Here is a 17,919-nt window from a genome sequence, read left to right as displayed (position 1 = left end):
GGCGGCAGGCCGCGGGGGGCGCTCTGGCGGTCGCCGATCCCGTGGCTGCGGTGGACCTCCTGCAGACGTGCCTGCAGAGGGCCCGCTGGTCCCGCAGCTCCGGTGGACGTCCCGCAGGCATGCCGGCGGATGCTCCACCGGAGCCGCGGGACCAGCGGACAGTCCGCAGGCATCCCCACCACCTGCTGCCCTCCTGCGGGACGCCGCCCCTGGTCTAGGGATATGAGAGAAGGTTGAATAATGGTCAAAATTTTCAACTACATAAGCTCACACGCCTATTTGTGCAGTGTACACAACAATAAAAAGTTCCCATTTTATTTGTTGCAACATAATTGAGCTGGTACAAGACTTAAGTTCAGCAGTGGATGTGTAGGAGAAGGTGTCTGCAAGGCGCAGGGTATGATTCCAGACATATGGGGCAATATTGGAGAAAGCACCACTGTGATTCTGTCAAAATATGCAAATGGAGCATGATAGAGAGCAGGACTCATCCATAAACATCTGTATCTGTAACAATGTATGGACATCGGAGGATTATAATCTGAAGCCTTCTATGTAAATACATGTCAGGTAGATGGCAGTGAGGATTAGTTCTCCTAGGCAGAACTTGGATCTCTTGCCCTCTCTGGCAGTGAGGAGGAATTCATTTTATCTTTTACAGATTCGCTAGCAGGGCCTAGTGTCTAGTCATAATCATCCTTGTATGGATTGTAGAACAGTTTGGGGAGACTGAGTTGGGACAATTCATTTCACACTAAATCCTCTGCTGAGGAAATATCCAACTATGTATCTGCTAATCCTATAGGATTTAAAACTTTAAATGACCCTTTTCACATAGAACTGTTTCACTGGCCTTTAGAATAAGATGACACAAACTTTAAGAGACTCCATCAAATGCCAGACTAAACAGATAGGTCAGGCAGACTAACATCTTTTACAGGAATGTAGGGCTATTCTGCTGAATTACCCTAGGCACCTGCGGTAAGCCCCCTTCAAGAAGGCTCAAGGTAATTGACAAATCAGGCTGGTAGGTGGGTCCAGTTATCTCAAATGTTGAGATACAAGTGGTGGTATCCTCCCTTTGGAGGGAAACCCTACAAATAGCCAAACGTAGGAGGAAGCTCAGCTGCACTTTATGTTACTGAGTCATTGTTTGATTTACTAGCTAAGTCAAACTGCAGGAAGAGTCTGTGCACTCTAAATGGGATCAGCCCTTTCACAACAGGTGTTTAATTTGGCAACATGGTCTTGTGGTTAAAATTCCGGGTTTGGAGTTGGTAGTTTGAGGTTCTATTCCCTAATTCTGCCACCAATTAACTATGCAACCTTGTGCAAGTGACAAGTACTATGGGATCCAAATATATGTAAAATATGGGAATCAATAGACTAGATGGACATTTAATAGTTTTCTACATCTCAAATTCTGCACAGGTTTAAGATGAAAACTAAGTCTTCTCTTCTCACCCCCCATACCCTATATGAACAATACTCCTTTTGGTAGAAGTTTAAAGAAAAAAACACCACAAGCAACACTGGGCTGCAGCAAATTGGGGTTCTTCCCTGGGACCTATATGTCTACTTTCACCTCAGACACAGCATTCAAACTATTGCTAATGTGAGACTTGAGTAGCAATCGTAGATCAGGCCTGATAACACTCCACAGCCTGGGAAAGGGAGGAATCCTCACATACCTGCACCAGTGCAGATGCCCTGCACCCAACTCAGCTACATGGGGTGCATGCTGGGAGGAAGACACTAGGCCAAATGCTACTCATCTATGATTTATACCATGTAACTCCCAGTGATTTCATTGGAATTACTCTAGAATTATACTCATATAACAGAACTGAATTTGGGCCTCTTTAATAAAGTCCAAATTTTGTTATCACTCAACTGAAGCCTTTTAACAAAGGGACATAACTATTTATTTTCTTCCATATACAAAACTGAAAATAGATCTCCATTACGGTGATCAATAGTGGATTAAGAATATTGTTGTTTGGGTGCAAAATGGGAGGCAAACATTCTGTCGGGTCCTGAGCTAACATGTTCAGAATATGTCCAGAAGATACCAGCAGTGAATTTCCAGCTCTGCAGAAACACTAAGATTACTGTCGGAATCTCCACTGTCCTCTGTCACTTCAAAGTTGCAGAAATATGAAATAAGTTTCTTCTCTCCAAGAGACAGTGAAGTGCCCAGAAAATAATGTTGGCTCCATGGTCACTGTTCTGTTTCTAAAACAATTGTCTTCTTTATAAAAACAAAACAAAATAAAACCAACCAAAATTTTCAGATATATAGAGTTAGTGAGAAACTGTCACCACCAAGGCTTTGTCTTTTCTAAGAAAAAAGAAAGTGTATGTTCTTACCTCATGTTAACTAAGGCAAGGTAAAATCTTAGTGAAGACATGGCAGTTTGTAGTTTTTACATGTTACCAGGTTGAGGTAAAGATTATACAGGAATCTAGGGTTTACTTCAACCTGCTAAAGTGTTAAAACTACAAACTGACATGTCCTCACTAGGATTTTACCTTTTCTTAGTTATCACGTTAGCAGACACAAGATAAGAACATGCCTTTTTCCAGTGAGGACGAACTTCAAGATAGAGTGAACCAAGTATTTAAATAAGAACATAAGAATGGCCATAGAGGGTCAGACCAATGGTCCATCTAGCCCAGTATCCTGTCTTCTGACAGTGGCCAATGCCAGATGCTTCAAAGGGAATGAATAAACCAGGGGAATCAAGTGATCCATCCCATCATCTAGTCCCAGCATTTGGCAGTCACAGGCTAAAGACACCCAGAGCATGGGGTTGCATCCCTGACCATCTTGGCAAATAGCCACTGATGGACCTATCCTCCATGAAATTATCTAGTTCTTTTTTTAATCCAGTTATAGTTTTGGCCTTCACAACACCCCTTGGCATCAAGTTTCACAGATTGACTGTGCATTTTGTGAAGAAATACTTTTGTTTTAAACCTGCTTCCTATTCATTTCATTGGGTGACCCCAGGTTCTTGTTTTATGAGAAGGGGTAAATAATACTTCCCTATTCACTTTCTCCATGTAGAGAAAGTCATGATTTTATAGACCTCTGTCATATCCTCCCCCTTAGTCGTCTCTCTTCTAATCGGAGCACTGCCACTCTTTTTAATCTCTCCTCATATAGAACTTGTTCCATACCCTTAATCATTTTTATTGCCCTTCTCCATTTCTAACATATCTTTTTTGAGATAGAGCCATCAGAACTGCACACAATATTCAAAGTATGGGTTTAGCATAGATTTATATAGTGACATTATGATATTTACCATCTTATTATCTATCCCTTACCTAACAATTCCTAACACTGTTAGCATTTTTGACTACTGCTGCACATTGAGTGGATGTTTTCAGAGAACTATCTACAATGAATCGAAGATGTCTTTCTTGAGTTGCAACTGCTAATTTAGACCCAAATCATTTTGTAAGCATAACTGGGATTATGTTTTCCAATGTGCATTACTTTGCATTTATGAACACTGAATTTCATCTGCCATTTTGTTGCCCAGTCACCCAGTTTTGTGAGATCCCTTCATAACTCTTCGCAGTCTGCTTAGGATTTAACTATCTTGAGTAATTTTTGTATCATCTGCAAACTTGGCCACCTCACCGTGTATCCCTTTTTCCAGATAATTTATGAACATGTTGAAATGGGCAGCCTTCCAGTCCTCCTTGCTTCTAAGATAAGTTGTTCACATCCTTCCCCCAGCAAAAGCAGGGAGCTTCCCTGGAACGTGGGAAGAGAACCTGCCACATCACAAAGAGTGCGTTCAAACTGCCAGGCCAGGAGGGAGGGGCTGGCAGCTGGACCACATTATGTCAGCCAGGAGCCTTTAAAAGGAAGAGTGTAGGCCACGGGAGATGCTCTTGTTCTCATGTAAGAACACACTTTTCCTGGCACCCAGACTGACACCTGGCACCTTCTACAGGCATGTTTCATAATATGAAATATCAAAAATTAAAGTGAGAGGGAATGTGTTCCTCATTCACTAATTATGTCTACACACCTGTAATAAGCGTGCCATGGTTATTGTCAAATATCATGGCATAGATCTGCATTTCTCCAGCCTTCCCCTGACTATCGTGGAAGATCTGCAGCAGCGAAAGCGTCTGTATATCCCACACTCTAAACACCTGGAGGAAAAAAAGATGCATGGTGTGTCACTATTATATTTCCAACCATTAACAATTTGTATAACTGTAGCAATTAGCAGCCCTAACAAAGGTCAGGGCCCCATTGCATTAGGTAGTGCACAAACAGGTAGCATGAGACAGTCCCTGTCCTGAAGAACTTACAATCTAAATAGACAAGATAGACAAAGAAAGTAGCAGTATCCCATTTTGTAGAGGGTAAACAGCACAGAGATGGAATTGCCCAATGTATCAGAAGCAGTCTGTGACAGAGCTAGGATCTTAATCTCATCCCATCCCACAAAAATGTTTGAGTTCAAACTTTTCTGGTGCAATTTGGTACAAAAAATTGAAATCTCAAAAATTTTCATGAACCAAAAAACCCAATGTTTTTTGTTTCAGTTTGGATCAATCTAAAGTTTCATTTTGGTACTTTTGAAATGTCCTGTGATGCTGACCATTTTTTTATTAATGTTTTAGTCTAATTGGCATACATTTTGAAACAAAGTGGTTTTGAACTGGGAAACCAGGTTTTTTTGTTTGAAAGTCTTGAAACTAAAAATATTGATAATTTTTTGTGGGGAAAATTGAGTTGGGAGATTCTTCAGAACTGAGCTGGTTTCATGAACAGTTTCAGTTTCAATGACTATGTGTTTTTTGATGAAAATTCTCAATGTGTCCTACTCCCGAGTCTGAGTCTGCTGCCTTAACAAGATTCCCTGGCCTTTCCTCTACTTTACACTTCTCGTATATGTGTTGATAAAAAACAAATCGATACTAGAGGATAGTATTTTCAACACTGTCTGTCACTGGAGAACCTGGCCACCAAGTATACAGTACTTTACGGTCAGTAATATTTATTTACATAAACGAATCTAACAGAAAAAGAATGAACAAAAATGATTGAAGTCAGGGCACTTAAATACACCCCCCCACACACACATCCCTCACTGCAGTAGCCCCCAGAGGTCCTAATCATGACCAGCCAGCCCCCTGCTGTTCACCCCCCCCCACACACACACACTGCTGTCAGTACTACCACTTTATGCCATAATTTCATGTTTTAGCACAATGGATTTCCCAATAAAATAGACATATTATGCCACTATTCTACCATCACTAGCAACTTTTGCCACAGATATATGTCTAGTCTCATTCAACAGCCAAACTACAGTGATCATTTCATGTATGTGCAAGTTACTTGGAGTAATTAAAAAACACCATTAGATTGTACTGGCTACACCCAGCTTTGACCTTTGATCCATGGCATGGTGATGTGTCTATTGTTTAAATACACACACAAGATGCATTAACCTTTATCTTTTCACTGGAAGAAAAGGTTGGGATGGTTCTATAGTGTGACTAGTGATTTAGGATTTTTGAATGAAATACTCTGTAATCATCAGTCCTTTTAATACACCAGTAAAAAGCACACTGATTATTCAGCAGTTAACAGATTTTTTTTAAACCTTCATGTTAAATACCTTCTATTTGTAAAATCTCACTGGCACCAGAGGGGGAAGTTAGAAGTAAATATTACTTTTTATCTTTTCCATTTATTGAGTCCCAGAAATTCCAGGGGACTCTGCTTGTCCCAAAAATAGAAATAATCTGATTAGGATCCTGGAGCTCCTGCTGTACGTTGTGAGCCAGATGGCTGCCTAATGCCTTTTTGAGGTCGTTTAATATCACATGCGTTGCGCAATACCTGTGACTGCTTGATCTCCCACCCTATACAGAATCCCATGGGACCAGAGGAATTCAGATTATCAGAGCTCAGTCAGCGAAGGAAACAGCCCTCACCTACAGAAAACACATTTCAAATTCCAGCTATCCAAAGTATTTTCTTTAAATGGATAGTTGAAGCTACGTCCAATGCATCTATTTTATACACACAAACACATCTCACCTGAAAGGTCTTCAGTTGTGGCCACTCTCCATCAATGATCAATAGTTCATTTATGCAGAGAATATTGAGTGAAATAATCCATATTCATGGGCCTAAGGACACCACCACACATAGATGGGTCTACGAGCGAGAACCACGAAACCACTGTAGTTCTGCCAATGCTCACAATTTTACTGAGAGTGTCTCAGTATTTGGCAGCTTTCTTAAAGCCCTGTCTGCTAGAGTCAAGAGCCTGCATTTAAAAATTTCATTTTAAAAAGTTTCTAGCCTTCATGTTTACAAAGAAAAGCTTGAAAATGTGAAGCTGTGCACCCTAAAGGCTCAAAGGCTCTAGCAGGCTAACAAAGAGAACCTCAGATTTGTTTTATTTGAAAAGAAAAAAAAGCATGCCTCATGAACTTTAAGACAATATTATTGGTGGTGGTGGGAGGGAGGGTGTGACTCATGATTTTTAAATACTACACTGGGTGAAAGTTTGTGTCCTGTATTATTCAGGAGGTCAGGTGATCATATGGGTCCATTCTAGCCTTGAAATATGTGAATTTATGCCTCATGCTTGGAGTGGGGAAGGAAGGAGCAGCCCTATCTGCCTGGGGGTGCTGAGGGCATTGTAACTGCACAGTGCAGGGGCAGACATAATACCCCAGAAGCATGAGGGGGGAGTGCATATACTCACCGTTGCTACATCTATACTGTTGGCGTGCTGCCCTGCGTCCACTAACCAGTCTGTACAGAAGGGCAAGAAAGACCATAGCCATGCTGCCATCTCCATTCTGGGTTTGCAGCACTGTGGTCAGTGCTGGGTAGCCCTTTCCTCAACTATCTTGAAGTGTTTCAAGTTATAGAAGTGTCTGTGTCCTATTTTCCTAGCTCACTCACACAACACTCACACAATTTACAAAGAAACACAGGAGGAAGGTGATGTAATGCATGCAAAACAAAACCATTCTGAGGAGGGACACACAGCATTGTCCTCATTTGCTAGGAGCAGTTACATCTATTACATGAGAAAGAATGTGATCTTGTGGCTAAAGCTCTGGACTGGGACTTGGGAAAAGTGGGTTCTTTTTCCAGCTCTCCCACAAATTTCCTGTGTGACCTTAGGCAACTCACTTCACCTCTGCGCCTTGGTCTGTAAAGTGAGGATAATGATACTTTCCTTCCTCACAGAAATACTGAGACTAAATCAATGATTTCTGCGGAGCTCAGAGGCTTTGGGTGAAGAGCATGAAAATCTTCCAAATAAATATGCCAGAGACAGGTTTCATGTAGTCTTTCCCCAAAAGGGAGCACCTCAGCAGGTCCATGTTTATTTTGTATATTAAAATGCTTTACACTCATGCTATACAGTACATGCTTAAATGGCTCCTTAAATCTTGTATCAATGTACATGATAATGTAAGACACCTTGAAAAATAGGACTGCCACATCCACAACTATAGAAACATACAGAGTTAAGCTATCTGCAGCTTCTGCAACAGAGCCATGAGTAGCTTCAGGCATAGATATAGTGTAAACCATGGGGCTGCTGCACCAGTCCAGGAGGGAGCAGTTCTGTGCCATATGGTCTGTTTCCGTGTCCTTGCCGTGTCTGTGCCAATTTATTGATTGGACCAAATCTTAGGCAAAATTATTTCCTCTGCCCCTGGGGCTACAACTCACAGAGGCTTTTCCTTCTCTCTCAGCCTCTATGGGTCCTTGCCCTCAGGCAAGCAAGGGTGCTGGAACAATTTTTATACTGGGCGTGCTGATGATGGAAATCATGTGTTTGTTGTTAGTACTTCAAGCCAAGGGGTGTGGCAGCACCCCAGCACCCTAGTTCCAGCACGCCAGAGCTTCTCTACAACTCTCCAGGTCAGCAGAGCTATTGCTGGCTTTATAAGACCCCTTTGTCAGACTGTCACCTGACCCCTAACCTCACAACCTCAGCTTGGAGGTAACTGATCAGTCACAGGTGGGGTTGGGTCCAGTCACTCTGTGACATATGGTGAGAAAAAAATGCAACTTTTGGGAACTCTCATTCAAGCTAAGATTCTTCAGTGGATCTCCAGAACAGAGCTGCACATTTCTGGGAGGGTGGGCGAGAGGGATTCAAAACAAAGATGCATTTAGTAGCTAGATTAAGGGCATTGTTGCATTACATACATGCAGTCCCAAGGGATCTTATCTCCGCAACGGGAAAGAGGGACCTAAAACTCACTGTTGGCACACTGACTTGACTATTGCAAAAGGACAGTGCCATGAGCCTTGTGGAAGCCACCCATAAGTATCAGTTCATGATAGGAATGGAAACACCAAGAGAAAAAGAAACCAACAGAGTTAAAAGCACAAATATCTAGGACAACAATAAGAGTAGAGCTCATTTCCAAATGCTTTTCTGACTATTATATTAGATACTACAGATAGGCACCCTATAAATACCTACAACAGATTAGACAGATAAAACATTTTTCTTGATCTCTTTCTGCTCACTGTAGGATTATAATTTCGTAAAGCTTTTAATGACATGCTACATACTGAGTTCACCAATGAATTATGAGGAAATTACTTGTAGCCAGTATTACCTCAGAAGTGACCCAAACCATTATTTTATGTGAAACTCAAATCACCATCCCTAGGATGCTATTGATTTAGAAACTTCTATGACGTGTAGGGAGAGGGCAGATTAAACTTTCATTAAAGTCAGTTTGAGCTCTAAAGTAATTGCTCTTTAGTTCATCTCTCCTAGTGTCAAGAAAGCAAATCTGACAAGAAGAACATTTAGATAAAACAAAAACATGACATCTGTCAACTTCATAAGGAAAAGCAGTTAGGATCAAATTTATTAAGGATGACTCAGAAGAATTAGCACCTTATATTAAACCTTCTCTAAATATGATGCCCTTTGAAGACTTAAGACAGTTGTTGGAAATGCTACTTTTACAAAACTTACTATTAGATGAAGTTTAAAATGTCCCTAGATTCTGCACTGGAGCATCTTCAGTCTCTAAACCTGAGTACTTCACAGCAATTTAAGCCTCTCAACACCTCTGTGAGGTAAGCACAGGAGGTATTCTTTCCATTTTGCAGCTTGGTAAACTTCAGCACAGAGACTCCTATCCTCAGAAAGGTATTTCAGTAGAAGTTATGAGCCTAAATACCTTTGAGGATCCGGAGGCCAAAGAATTTAAGTGACTTCCTCAAGGCTACACAGCATGTTGGAGTTAGAGTCTGAATAGAATCCAGGAGTCTCGACACACTCCGTTTCAAGCATCATATCGTACTACTTGCTTCTTTTGAAAGTTTGTTTTTAAATGTTTTGGCACAAAAATGTGGTGTTTGCTGAGTACAATGTGTAGGCAGCAGTTCTATACTTAAAAAGAACCCTGATTCAGTTAGAAACAGTCTTCACCCATGATAAGCTCAGCATCTAAAAAGAAGTGCATCACAAGTGACAGTAAGCATTTCTTCAAAAGCTAACTGCTTATACATTCATTTAAGAAGAACTACTGAGTAATTTTAACATTCTCAAAGTATTAAGGGAGTTTATTTTATTTTTAAAATTTAGAGGGTCTCTTGGTTTGGAAAACATTGCTAAGAAGAAAAGACAGCTGGAATTTAGAACCTGGTGTATTTGATAGTAAAATAAAGGTAGACAGTAATATATCCTGAGACTGAAAATATTCAAGATTATATGAGATCAGAAGGTAGAATGGAATTCTCTTGTCCTGGTGATGGACCTGAAGGTGGTTGGAAATTTCCTTCCTCACTAAACAATCTAATTGGTGCCTGAAGAAAAAACAAACCTAAACCAATTCTTATGGAATTCCAAGGTTTCTGGAACAATTATAGAATGGGGTGGGGGGGGGGGGTGAGAACCTGGCTATGTATTAAAATTGTGCTGGTTACATTGGACATCATGAATAGTTTTACAGAAGCCTACTTGGGAAAGGCAGATATAAAGGAAATGTCAACTGTACATTTAATTTGTTTTGATGAAGAATGTGTTGATGTAAAGAATTTTTCATTCAGACATGTTACTCTGAGATAGCATAGAGGCCAGAGGAACCATGTCAATTGTATTTACTTAACTATCCCCTCAGGAAGACTACAGAAATTGGAAAGTTAGATGAAGCCCAGTCTAACATTTCAGGTTATCTACTTGGGGTTTTAGTAAACACATGCAACTTCAAAAGCTTTGAGGAGGAGCATTGGAGGGATAATAGTAAGGCAGAGAGAAGACTTGCAACAGGAAATTTGTGTGAGTGGAAAAAAATTATGAAGCTGACTCAACTGGGTCAGCAAAAATGGAAAGTCAAAATGGGAATGAAAGTGCTAGAAGTTAAGGCAATTCTGCAGGAAGAATTCCCAGCATTGTGTGGAAAAGTAGTGGAATACCACAAGAAACAACTAGAAGAACCGAAGAACCTAGTAATCCAAGAGCAGGTAGTTAGGGAATCACAGTAGAGACTTGAAAAGAAATCTGCTGCAGATAATAAAGAGAAAAGGATATAAAACCTTTTCAGAAACTCCAGTTTCATGTATGTCTGTTCCAAAGGCTGTAGAATAGATAAAATCAAACTGAAGACAGGTGGGTCTGGTATTCCCATGAACTCCTCAAATTAAACCGTAAGTGGGAGTACTGGGAAGCTTCTAGTGAAGGTGCAATTTCCATCCTGTGTTATACAAGAGGTCAGACTAGATAAACTAATGATCCTTTCTGGCCTTAAAAAGCAAGCAAACAAAACCTCTGACTCCTCTGGATGAAGGGAAGACAATCTTTATATCTGTTGGGAAAACCTAAGTTGCTTTATGTCTGCTGGCTGAGTCTGAGGTAATATACTATTTTCAGCACTGTGCTTTATGCTTGTTATGTTGAAGAACAAGTCAGAAAATGAGAGCAAGGAACAGGCAAGTCCTACAAGACTATTCTCTTCCCAAGTGATATGTTAACACTGGAAACCTGAGATTTCAGAGGCTGAATATTAAATCATGCAAATCCATATATGACTGGACAAAGAGCTCATATGAGATGCTTCATTATGGTCACCAGAGGGGAAAGGACCACAGCACACAGCTTGAGAGCCAGCATGGCATAAAGACAAGGGTTGGAAACCTCTAGACAAAGACAAAATTTAAAACCAGTGAACAAATCAGATCTAGTGGAAGCCAGAAAGCACAGCAAGGCACACTGTTGGAGAGGTTTAGGGACTCATTTGCCAAGGAAGTGACCATTGGTTACAATGCGTATGCCCATGAAGGAGCACATATTTTCACTCGTTCAGCACAAAGGCCATTGAAAAGTAATGCTTCTCAACCCTGAGCACTTACACAGGGGCAGCCAGAATCCTGGTGCTTCAGCTTCACAGCCCCATTGACGACATTAAGTGTTTTGCTAGACTGGAACTTAACAAGGTGCGGGTGTGCCATCAACAGCACTACATACCCCAGAGAGGATGTGGCTAGGCATGGTGGGCAACCCATTGGCACACAACCCTGGATTATAAAAGGGTGCTGCTCCTCCCCTCTCCTAGAGCTCCAGGAGGCACTGTGTGTGCCTAAGTTCACAAAATGTCTCCAGGACCTGAATCAAGTCGGTTCTGCATCTCCTCTTAGAGTCAGTTGCTTTACAAGTCCGAATACTGCCCATAGAAGAGAATTTAGTTTTACATCACATCCTTCACAAAGCACTTTATAGTAATGATTTAGTAATAGGAATGAATGAAAATCAAATACTTTTGTGCTGGCTCCTTGTTTGCTCTGCCTCCAATCTCCATATCATGGAGGGAGTACAGTGATTTAAATGAGACAGCAGAAGCTCAGACAACGGCACAACAGCATTCAGAAATCTTTCTTGCCTCCCTCCCCCTGCTTCACCTTGATTCTTTCTCCATCCTGTGGCAGTGAGCTGGGGAGATTACACAAGCAACTGTTTCACATGAGTAACCTGAACACAATGTGCCACAAGCACTGTTGAGAGGAGTAGTGCCACTGCTGTGTATTTACATACACGCACGACTGTGCATGAACTCATACATGACAAGCATTGACAGCAGGCAAATGCAAGCACATTTACTATGGAATTTAGGAGGTGACTAGTGGTAACTGCCTTAGGGAAAGTTATTCATAGTAACTTTGCTGTTCTAGTTATATATTAAAGAACTTCTCCTGACAAACTGACATGCTCCAACTACCCCTGCAAATTATGTGCATGCATCCCTCATGAGAAAATGCCAGTAGGCTCTGTCCTGTGAAAATGCACAAAAAACATTAAAAAACACTGGGGAGGAGTGGGAGAAAGGAGAAGGGAAACTGTTTCAACTCAAATATACCTGAAATTAGTTAACTTTCTACTTCGAGCTGTTTCCACCAAACTTGCAGGGCCTATCTCTATTTATTTTAAACATCTCTAGAACATTTGCTTAAGCTAAGGAGAAAGTGTTGTCTCTGTCTGCATGTCAACAGGGCTGGTCATCTAAGCACTGAAACTGATACACTCTTTCCGATGTGCTTAAAAGAGCACCACAGTGCTATGGTTCTTGTGTGTATCCCAAACCCTGGCTCATCTCCTTGACAAGTATTGGCAATGGTAGTGGCTTGCGAGGAAAAGAGAGAGGCAAGACTATCTTGCATCATCCTCAGATGTGGCCAGCATTTGCTGATCAAAGAAAAGGCTATTAATCCACTGCGTTTTTAAGAGGAGAGGACGTGAAATTGCAGGGATCCTAGAGAACCACCCTAAGAACCCCCTTAAAGAGTACTTGACAAAGTTCCTTTTTATGCTTTAAAATTCTCATCATCCTGGTTGATGTGTTTTATAAGTTATAGGAAATCAAGTGATTTTAATTAAGGGACATTAGAGTTACTCTAAACGAACCTCGTCAGGATCTTTAGAGAAGAATGATGCTACAGGACTTCATTGACTACACAAATGAGGCTCAGAGCGAGCTTTAGGGTGATTCAGCCGCACCACTAAGAGGGCCCCGCAATGTCCTGAAGGAGCTGCTGCCGAAGTCCCGCAACTGTCTTCAGCAGCAGCTCAGTCGCAGCCGCAGAGGAAGGTCCCTCCACCGAAATGCCGCCGAAGGCACCGGCAGCTGACTGAGCTGCCACCAAAGTCCCGGCACTGTCGGTGATGGCAGCTCAATCGTTGCCGCTGTCTTCGGCGGCATTTCGGCGGAGGGACCTTCCTCCATGGCAGCGATTAAGCTGCCGCCAAAGATAGTGGTGGGACTTCAGCGGCAGCTCCTTCGAATCGGGCCCCGCGGTGCCTAAAGCCGGCCCTGATGAGGCTCAGCAAAATCCAGCCCTCTCTGGGGCAGCACAAAGTAGTCATTCTTCCCCAGTCACCATACTATACATTCAACAGTTCAACACAGAACCGCTGAAATGTAGGGCTGAAAGGGCTCTCGAGAGGTCATCTAGTCCAGTCCCGTGCACAGCGGCAAGACCAGGAGATGAGAAGAATAAAAGCTGCTTTTAGGCTGAAGTGTTGATTTCCCCCACCCCCAGTTATTGCATGGCTCCATTGTTTGAAAGTGTTCATCAGAGGCTATAGAGACATAGTGATGTGAGGTTCACAAAGAAGGGAGCTATGTGAGAAGTGTGCATGAAATGTGTGACCAGTGTCAGAGAACTCAAAGGGCAGACAAGGTCACTGTGCGTACAGCCGAGGTAAAGCTGCAGTTCTGCTTACCATGTTGTTTAACAGAGTAAGTTATCGGGAGAGAATGTAGTTGTCTAGCCAGGTATTGCAGCTCTAGCTAATTACTGGAAGACGTAGGAGCAAATTGTTACCAGTGGGATTACTCAGGAGGCTAAGGCAAGGCAGATATAGTCCTAGTATATTCATTCAATGCTATGCAGCAGTTGGCTGAGCAACTAGTGACTTATGAGATAGATAATTTGGTGAAGTTCAAGATTGCCTATTACATTTCAGAATCAAATACCCAACTAGTTGTATTATCATACCAGGGTACAACCCAGACTAATGAGCACCTGTCACCCCTGCCCTGCAACCTTGGGTTCCTTACAATGCCTTGCTGAAGTAGCTCCCACCTGGGCCGATCACCAACAGCTTTCCAGTGTGCAAACCACACCTCGAGTGTCTGTGTGTAACTGCAGCCTGCCAGCTACACCCTGGCTCTCATCAGCTTCAGTTATACTGTAGCATGACCCCAACACCCTTCCGCCCCCGAGTCCCAGATTTCCCCCCAGAAACGTATGTTATGTACTGCCCAGCCCTTTCCTGTACAGTACTAAAATATATTAAGTCTGTTATTCCTTAAAGGGAATAATCTGCCAGTTTATGATCTCAAATTATTATTTAGACACTTCACTTTAAACACACTGGCTTAGATAAAACAGTAAAACATGTTTATTAACTATGAAGAGAGATTAGTGAGTCTACAAGTACATAACATAAGAACAGCCATACTGGGTCAGACCAATGGTGAGCTAGCCCAATATTCTGTCTTCTGATGCTGGCCAATGCCAGGTGCTTCAGAGGGAATGAACAGAACAGGCAATCACTGAGTAATCCATCCCAATCCTCTGCTCCCAGCTTCTGGCAATCAGAGGCTAGGGACACTCAGAGCAAGGGGTTGAACCTCTGACCACCTTGGGTCTAACTCCATGAACCATTGATGGACCTACTCCATGACTTTAACTAACTATTTTTTGAACCCCGTTATAGTTTTGGGCTTCACAACATCCCCTGACAACAAGTTCCACAGGTTGACTGTGTGTTGTGTGCAATGAGGCATAAAAGTCAGCAATTGTTACAGGAAAAAGATAGGACATTTACTAATACCTAACAAACGATATCAGATTTAAGCAAGCAGCAAAGAATCCTGTGGCACCTTATAGACTAACAGATGTTTTTGCAGCATGAGCTTTCGTGGGTGAATACCCACTTCTTCGGATGCAAGTAGTGGATGTTAGTCTATAAGGTGCCACAGGATTCTTTGCTGCTTCTACAGAACCAGACTAACATGGCTACCCCTCTGAGATTTAAGCAAAAGTTTCTCACTGTATGCTTTCAGCAGTTTTACTGACCAAACGCTGTAGGTCAGGACCTCTCCCCCAGAGTCCAATGAATGCTTCCTTTGTCGCTTCAGGTGTGGTGAATGTGATGGGCAGGGCAAGAGAGGAGGGTGCCTTCGGCTGTTTTTCCCTCCTTTTTATGGTTTCAGTCCCTCTCTTGAAAAACATTTTCAGCTGGGCACTAGGAGACAAAGTCTCTGTGGAAGGATTGTCCAGTGCTGGCTTCTCACCTGTTTGAGCTTTCTTTGTGTCCCTTCCTGCCTGTTGACTATTTACTGCTTAAAATGAAAAGTAGGCAGAACACGCACTCCTTTGTTTATGACAGACCTATTTGCCAACCTCAGTTTGGGCAGAGTTGTGGGGTTTGGAACATGTGTTAATAATGCCATACAGGGAAATCTTATAACTTCACATACAATGTTGCCACACATTTTATCAGGACAATGCTGACCAGCAAATTATGAGTTTTCAAATAATACCTTACTAGACTTGACCTGCACAAAATTACTACAAGAGTGTGTAGGGTATGAACACAGGAGTATTGTCAGAACCTGCTTCACAGGCACCAGTATAAATGGATTCCCATCTCTGGATTATGGAGTTATGCTGGAGAGAAATCAAGCAGGGACATAGGCAATGTGAATCTAATAGAACCTTCTGTCTTATTAGTGGGTACTGGACCTCTACTCCAATTGAGTTGGAGGGAAAGGATCTAGCCAGGGGGGGCACTGGGTTACACAGTTCTGAGTATTGTCAGTATAGGGATTCATAATCTGTGGTGGACAGGAAAAGCAATATCCTGATGTTTGAGGAGATCAGGTTTAGCAGACGCAAATGTTATGTTGGAGAAGAAAGCAGCAGGTTGAAAGATGACTGGGGAGGGAAGGCTGGGTAACAAGAGGCCTAAGAATTGCCATCAATTTCTCATTAGGCAAGTGTGAAGAGTTCACAACTTGGACCTACTGTTTGAGGCTGTTCGCAGATTCAGGAAGACAACACCGTATTCACATTTGGAAGGCTCCCTCTCCCTTTCAAATCACATAACCATAGATTCTAGAAAGTGTTTTGTTTTGAACAAGCTTAGATTCTGGAGTTCAGTTCTGTAGCAGCAGAGTTGTGGAAACCCCAAGAATCTGAATAGGAAGCTAGATAAATTCTCATCTATTTCATATTTCTCTTAATCATCACATGCCTGTCCAGAGTCTGAATATCTGCTGGATCACCACTATCAGAGCCCACAAGAGGAGAAACTGCATTTTTGACGGTACCTGTTAAATTGTTTAACATACCAGCTAGTACACAGATTTCCCTCAAGCCCTGCGGTCTCACACTGGCTCTAGGCCTGCATTTCAAGTATGTGTTATATAAATAAGAGAGACGTAAAGCAGATACATGTGCCAAAAATATATACTTTTCAATTAACTCCAATTCCTTTGTGGGCTTTGCACCTTCTGATGGCAAACTAACCAAGAGGCTGGATAACGTGCATATTAGAAAAGGGCGAGGAAACTAAAAGCAAGAAAATTGAGCTTTTGATCTAACTTACTAAGAACAAATATTCAGCATTCTTGAAGCACTAAATAATCCAGAAGTGTTAAGAAAGCTCCTAAATCTCTAAGGAAAACAAATAGCTATAAATAATTGTTATGAAAGCTACATCAGCAAGGGAAGGATTTTTTTTTTATTCTCTAAGCAGTATATGATAAAATACATCAGATAAACATGGAGTTACATAATTTCCATGAAAGGACTATAATAAATGGATGACTGGATCAGTTGTCCCAAAATGTCTTTGTTCCAATTATCTTGATTACATTTAATGATATTGATATACAGTACACTTCAGTAACAATCCTGGTTTAGGTTTTTAGTTAATGTAACATCATGCTTACAGCTCAGCTTCCCTCATATTTTGGGAAGATCCAATGACCACATTATGAATACATCCTTAAAACAATGACATTTGACTTCAAAGTAGGTTAGAGTAAGTGGCAACACTAATCCTCTGAGTCAGGGATGCACACAGCTCCATCCAGCTTTTCAGAAGACAGGAGTCATGTGTGACAACCTCACGTGGCATGCACTGTGACATCTCAAACAAGCTTGGCATTAAAGGCAGTTAGATAGAGACCGGACTTCAATAACATTAAGGTTTGAGTGTACCAGACCAAAGCCATGCCATACTAATGTTAAGTTAATGAAGTACACTGCTTCCTATTCTTCCCCCACCAGAAGGGGAACACCTAGGGTTCTGCATAAACTGGTCAGTGATAATTCAAACAAAATATGTGTGATGCTTTCCATGGTTTTTTTTAAACAATATATTTGATTTTGTGCCTAAATGAGAAGCTGTGTGGTGTAGATTGAAGAAAGGACAATGTGTATTGAGAGTCAGATTTTGCCGTGCCCCAAAGCAGATATGCAAGAGATCAACACCCTTCCTCCTCATCTCCTCTGCACCACACCCACCCACAGTCTATTAGGAAATGTCTACATGGCAATTAGACACCCATGACTGGATTTGGCTAGAGCCAAATCCTGCTCACCTCACTCACCCAAGTAGCCCCAGTGGGCCCCTTCCCTGGTGTAAGCCCACTAGAGCCAATGGTGTTACATGAGGGAAGAATATTGACCTGTTGAGTTCAATAGATTACTGAGGTGGGTAGGAGAAGAAGGTTTTAGCCCTTAGTTTTTAACCAGCCTGATGTTTAAAATTAAAGCACACAAAATCAGCCAAGTGTTTATATTCCCTGAACCCCACAATGAGTAAAAGAAAGAATGGAGCTGTTGTCTCCTAAGTAGTCTTCAGTAAA

The 17,919-nt window shown here is 41.8% G+C and overlaps 1 protein-coding gene across 4 annotated transcripts in view; it reads right to left on the bottom strand.

Moving 5' to 3' along the window:
- WDR64 (WD repeat domain 64) overlaps positions 1 to 17,919 on the bottom strand; it is a 134,198-nt gene that overhangs the window by 45,055 nt on the left and 71,224 nt on the right. For all 4 annotated transcript variants that reach the window (XM_045008686.1, XM_045008687.1, XM_045008688.1 and 1 more), the window contains exon 11: positions 4,050 to 4,176. In XM_045008686.1, coding sequence (XP_044864621.1) covers positions 4,050 to 4,176 — 127 coding nt within the window. The remainder of the gene's footprint in view (positions 1 to 4,049; positions 4,177 to 17,919) is intronic.

This window comes from Mauremys mutica, chromosome 3 (assembly GCF_020497125.1).
Source record: "Mauremys mutica isolate MM-2020 ecotype Southern chromosome 3, ASM2049712v1, whole genome shotgun sequence".
Classification (NCBI taxonomy): domain Eukaryota; kingdom Metazoa; phylum Chordata; order Testudines; family Geoemydidae; genus Mauremys; species Mauremys mutica.
Note: the sequence above shows the minus strand (reverse complement) of the source record. Positions and strands in the feature narration are given on the sequence as shown.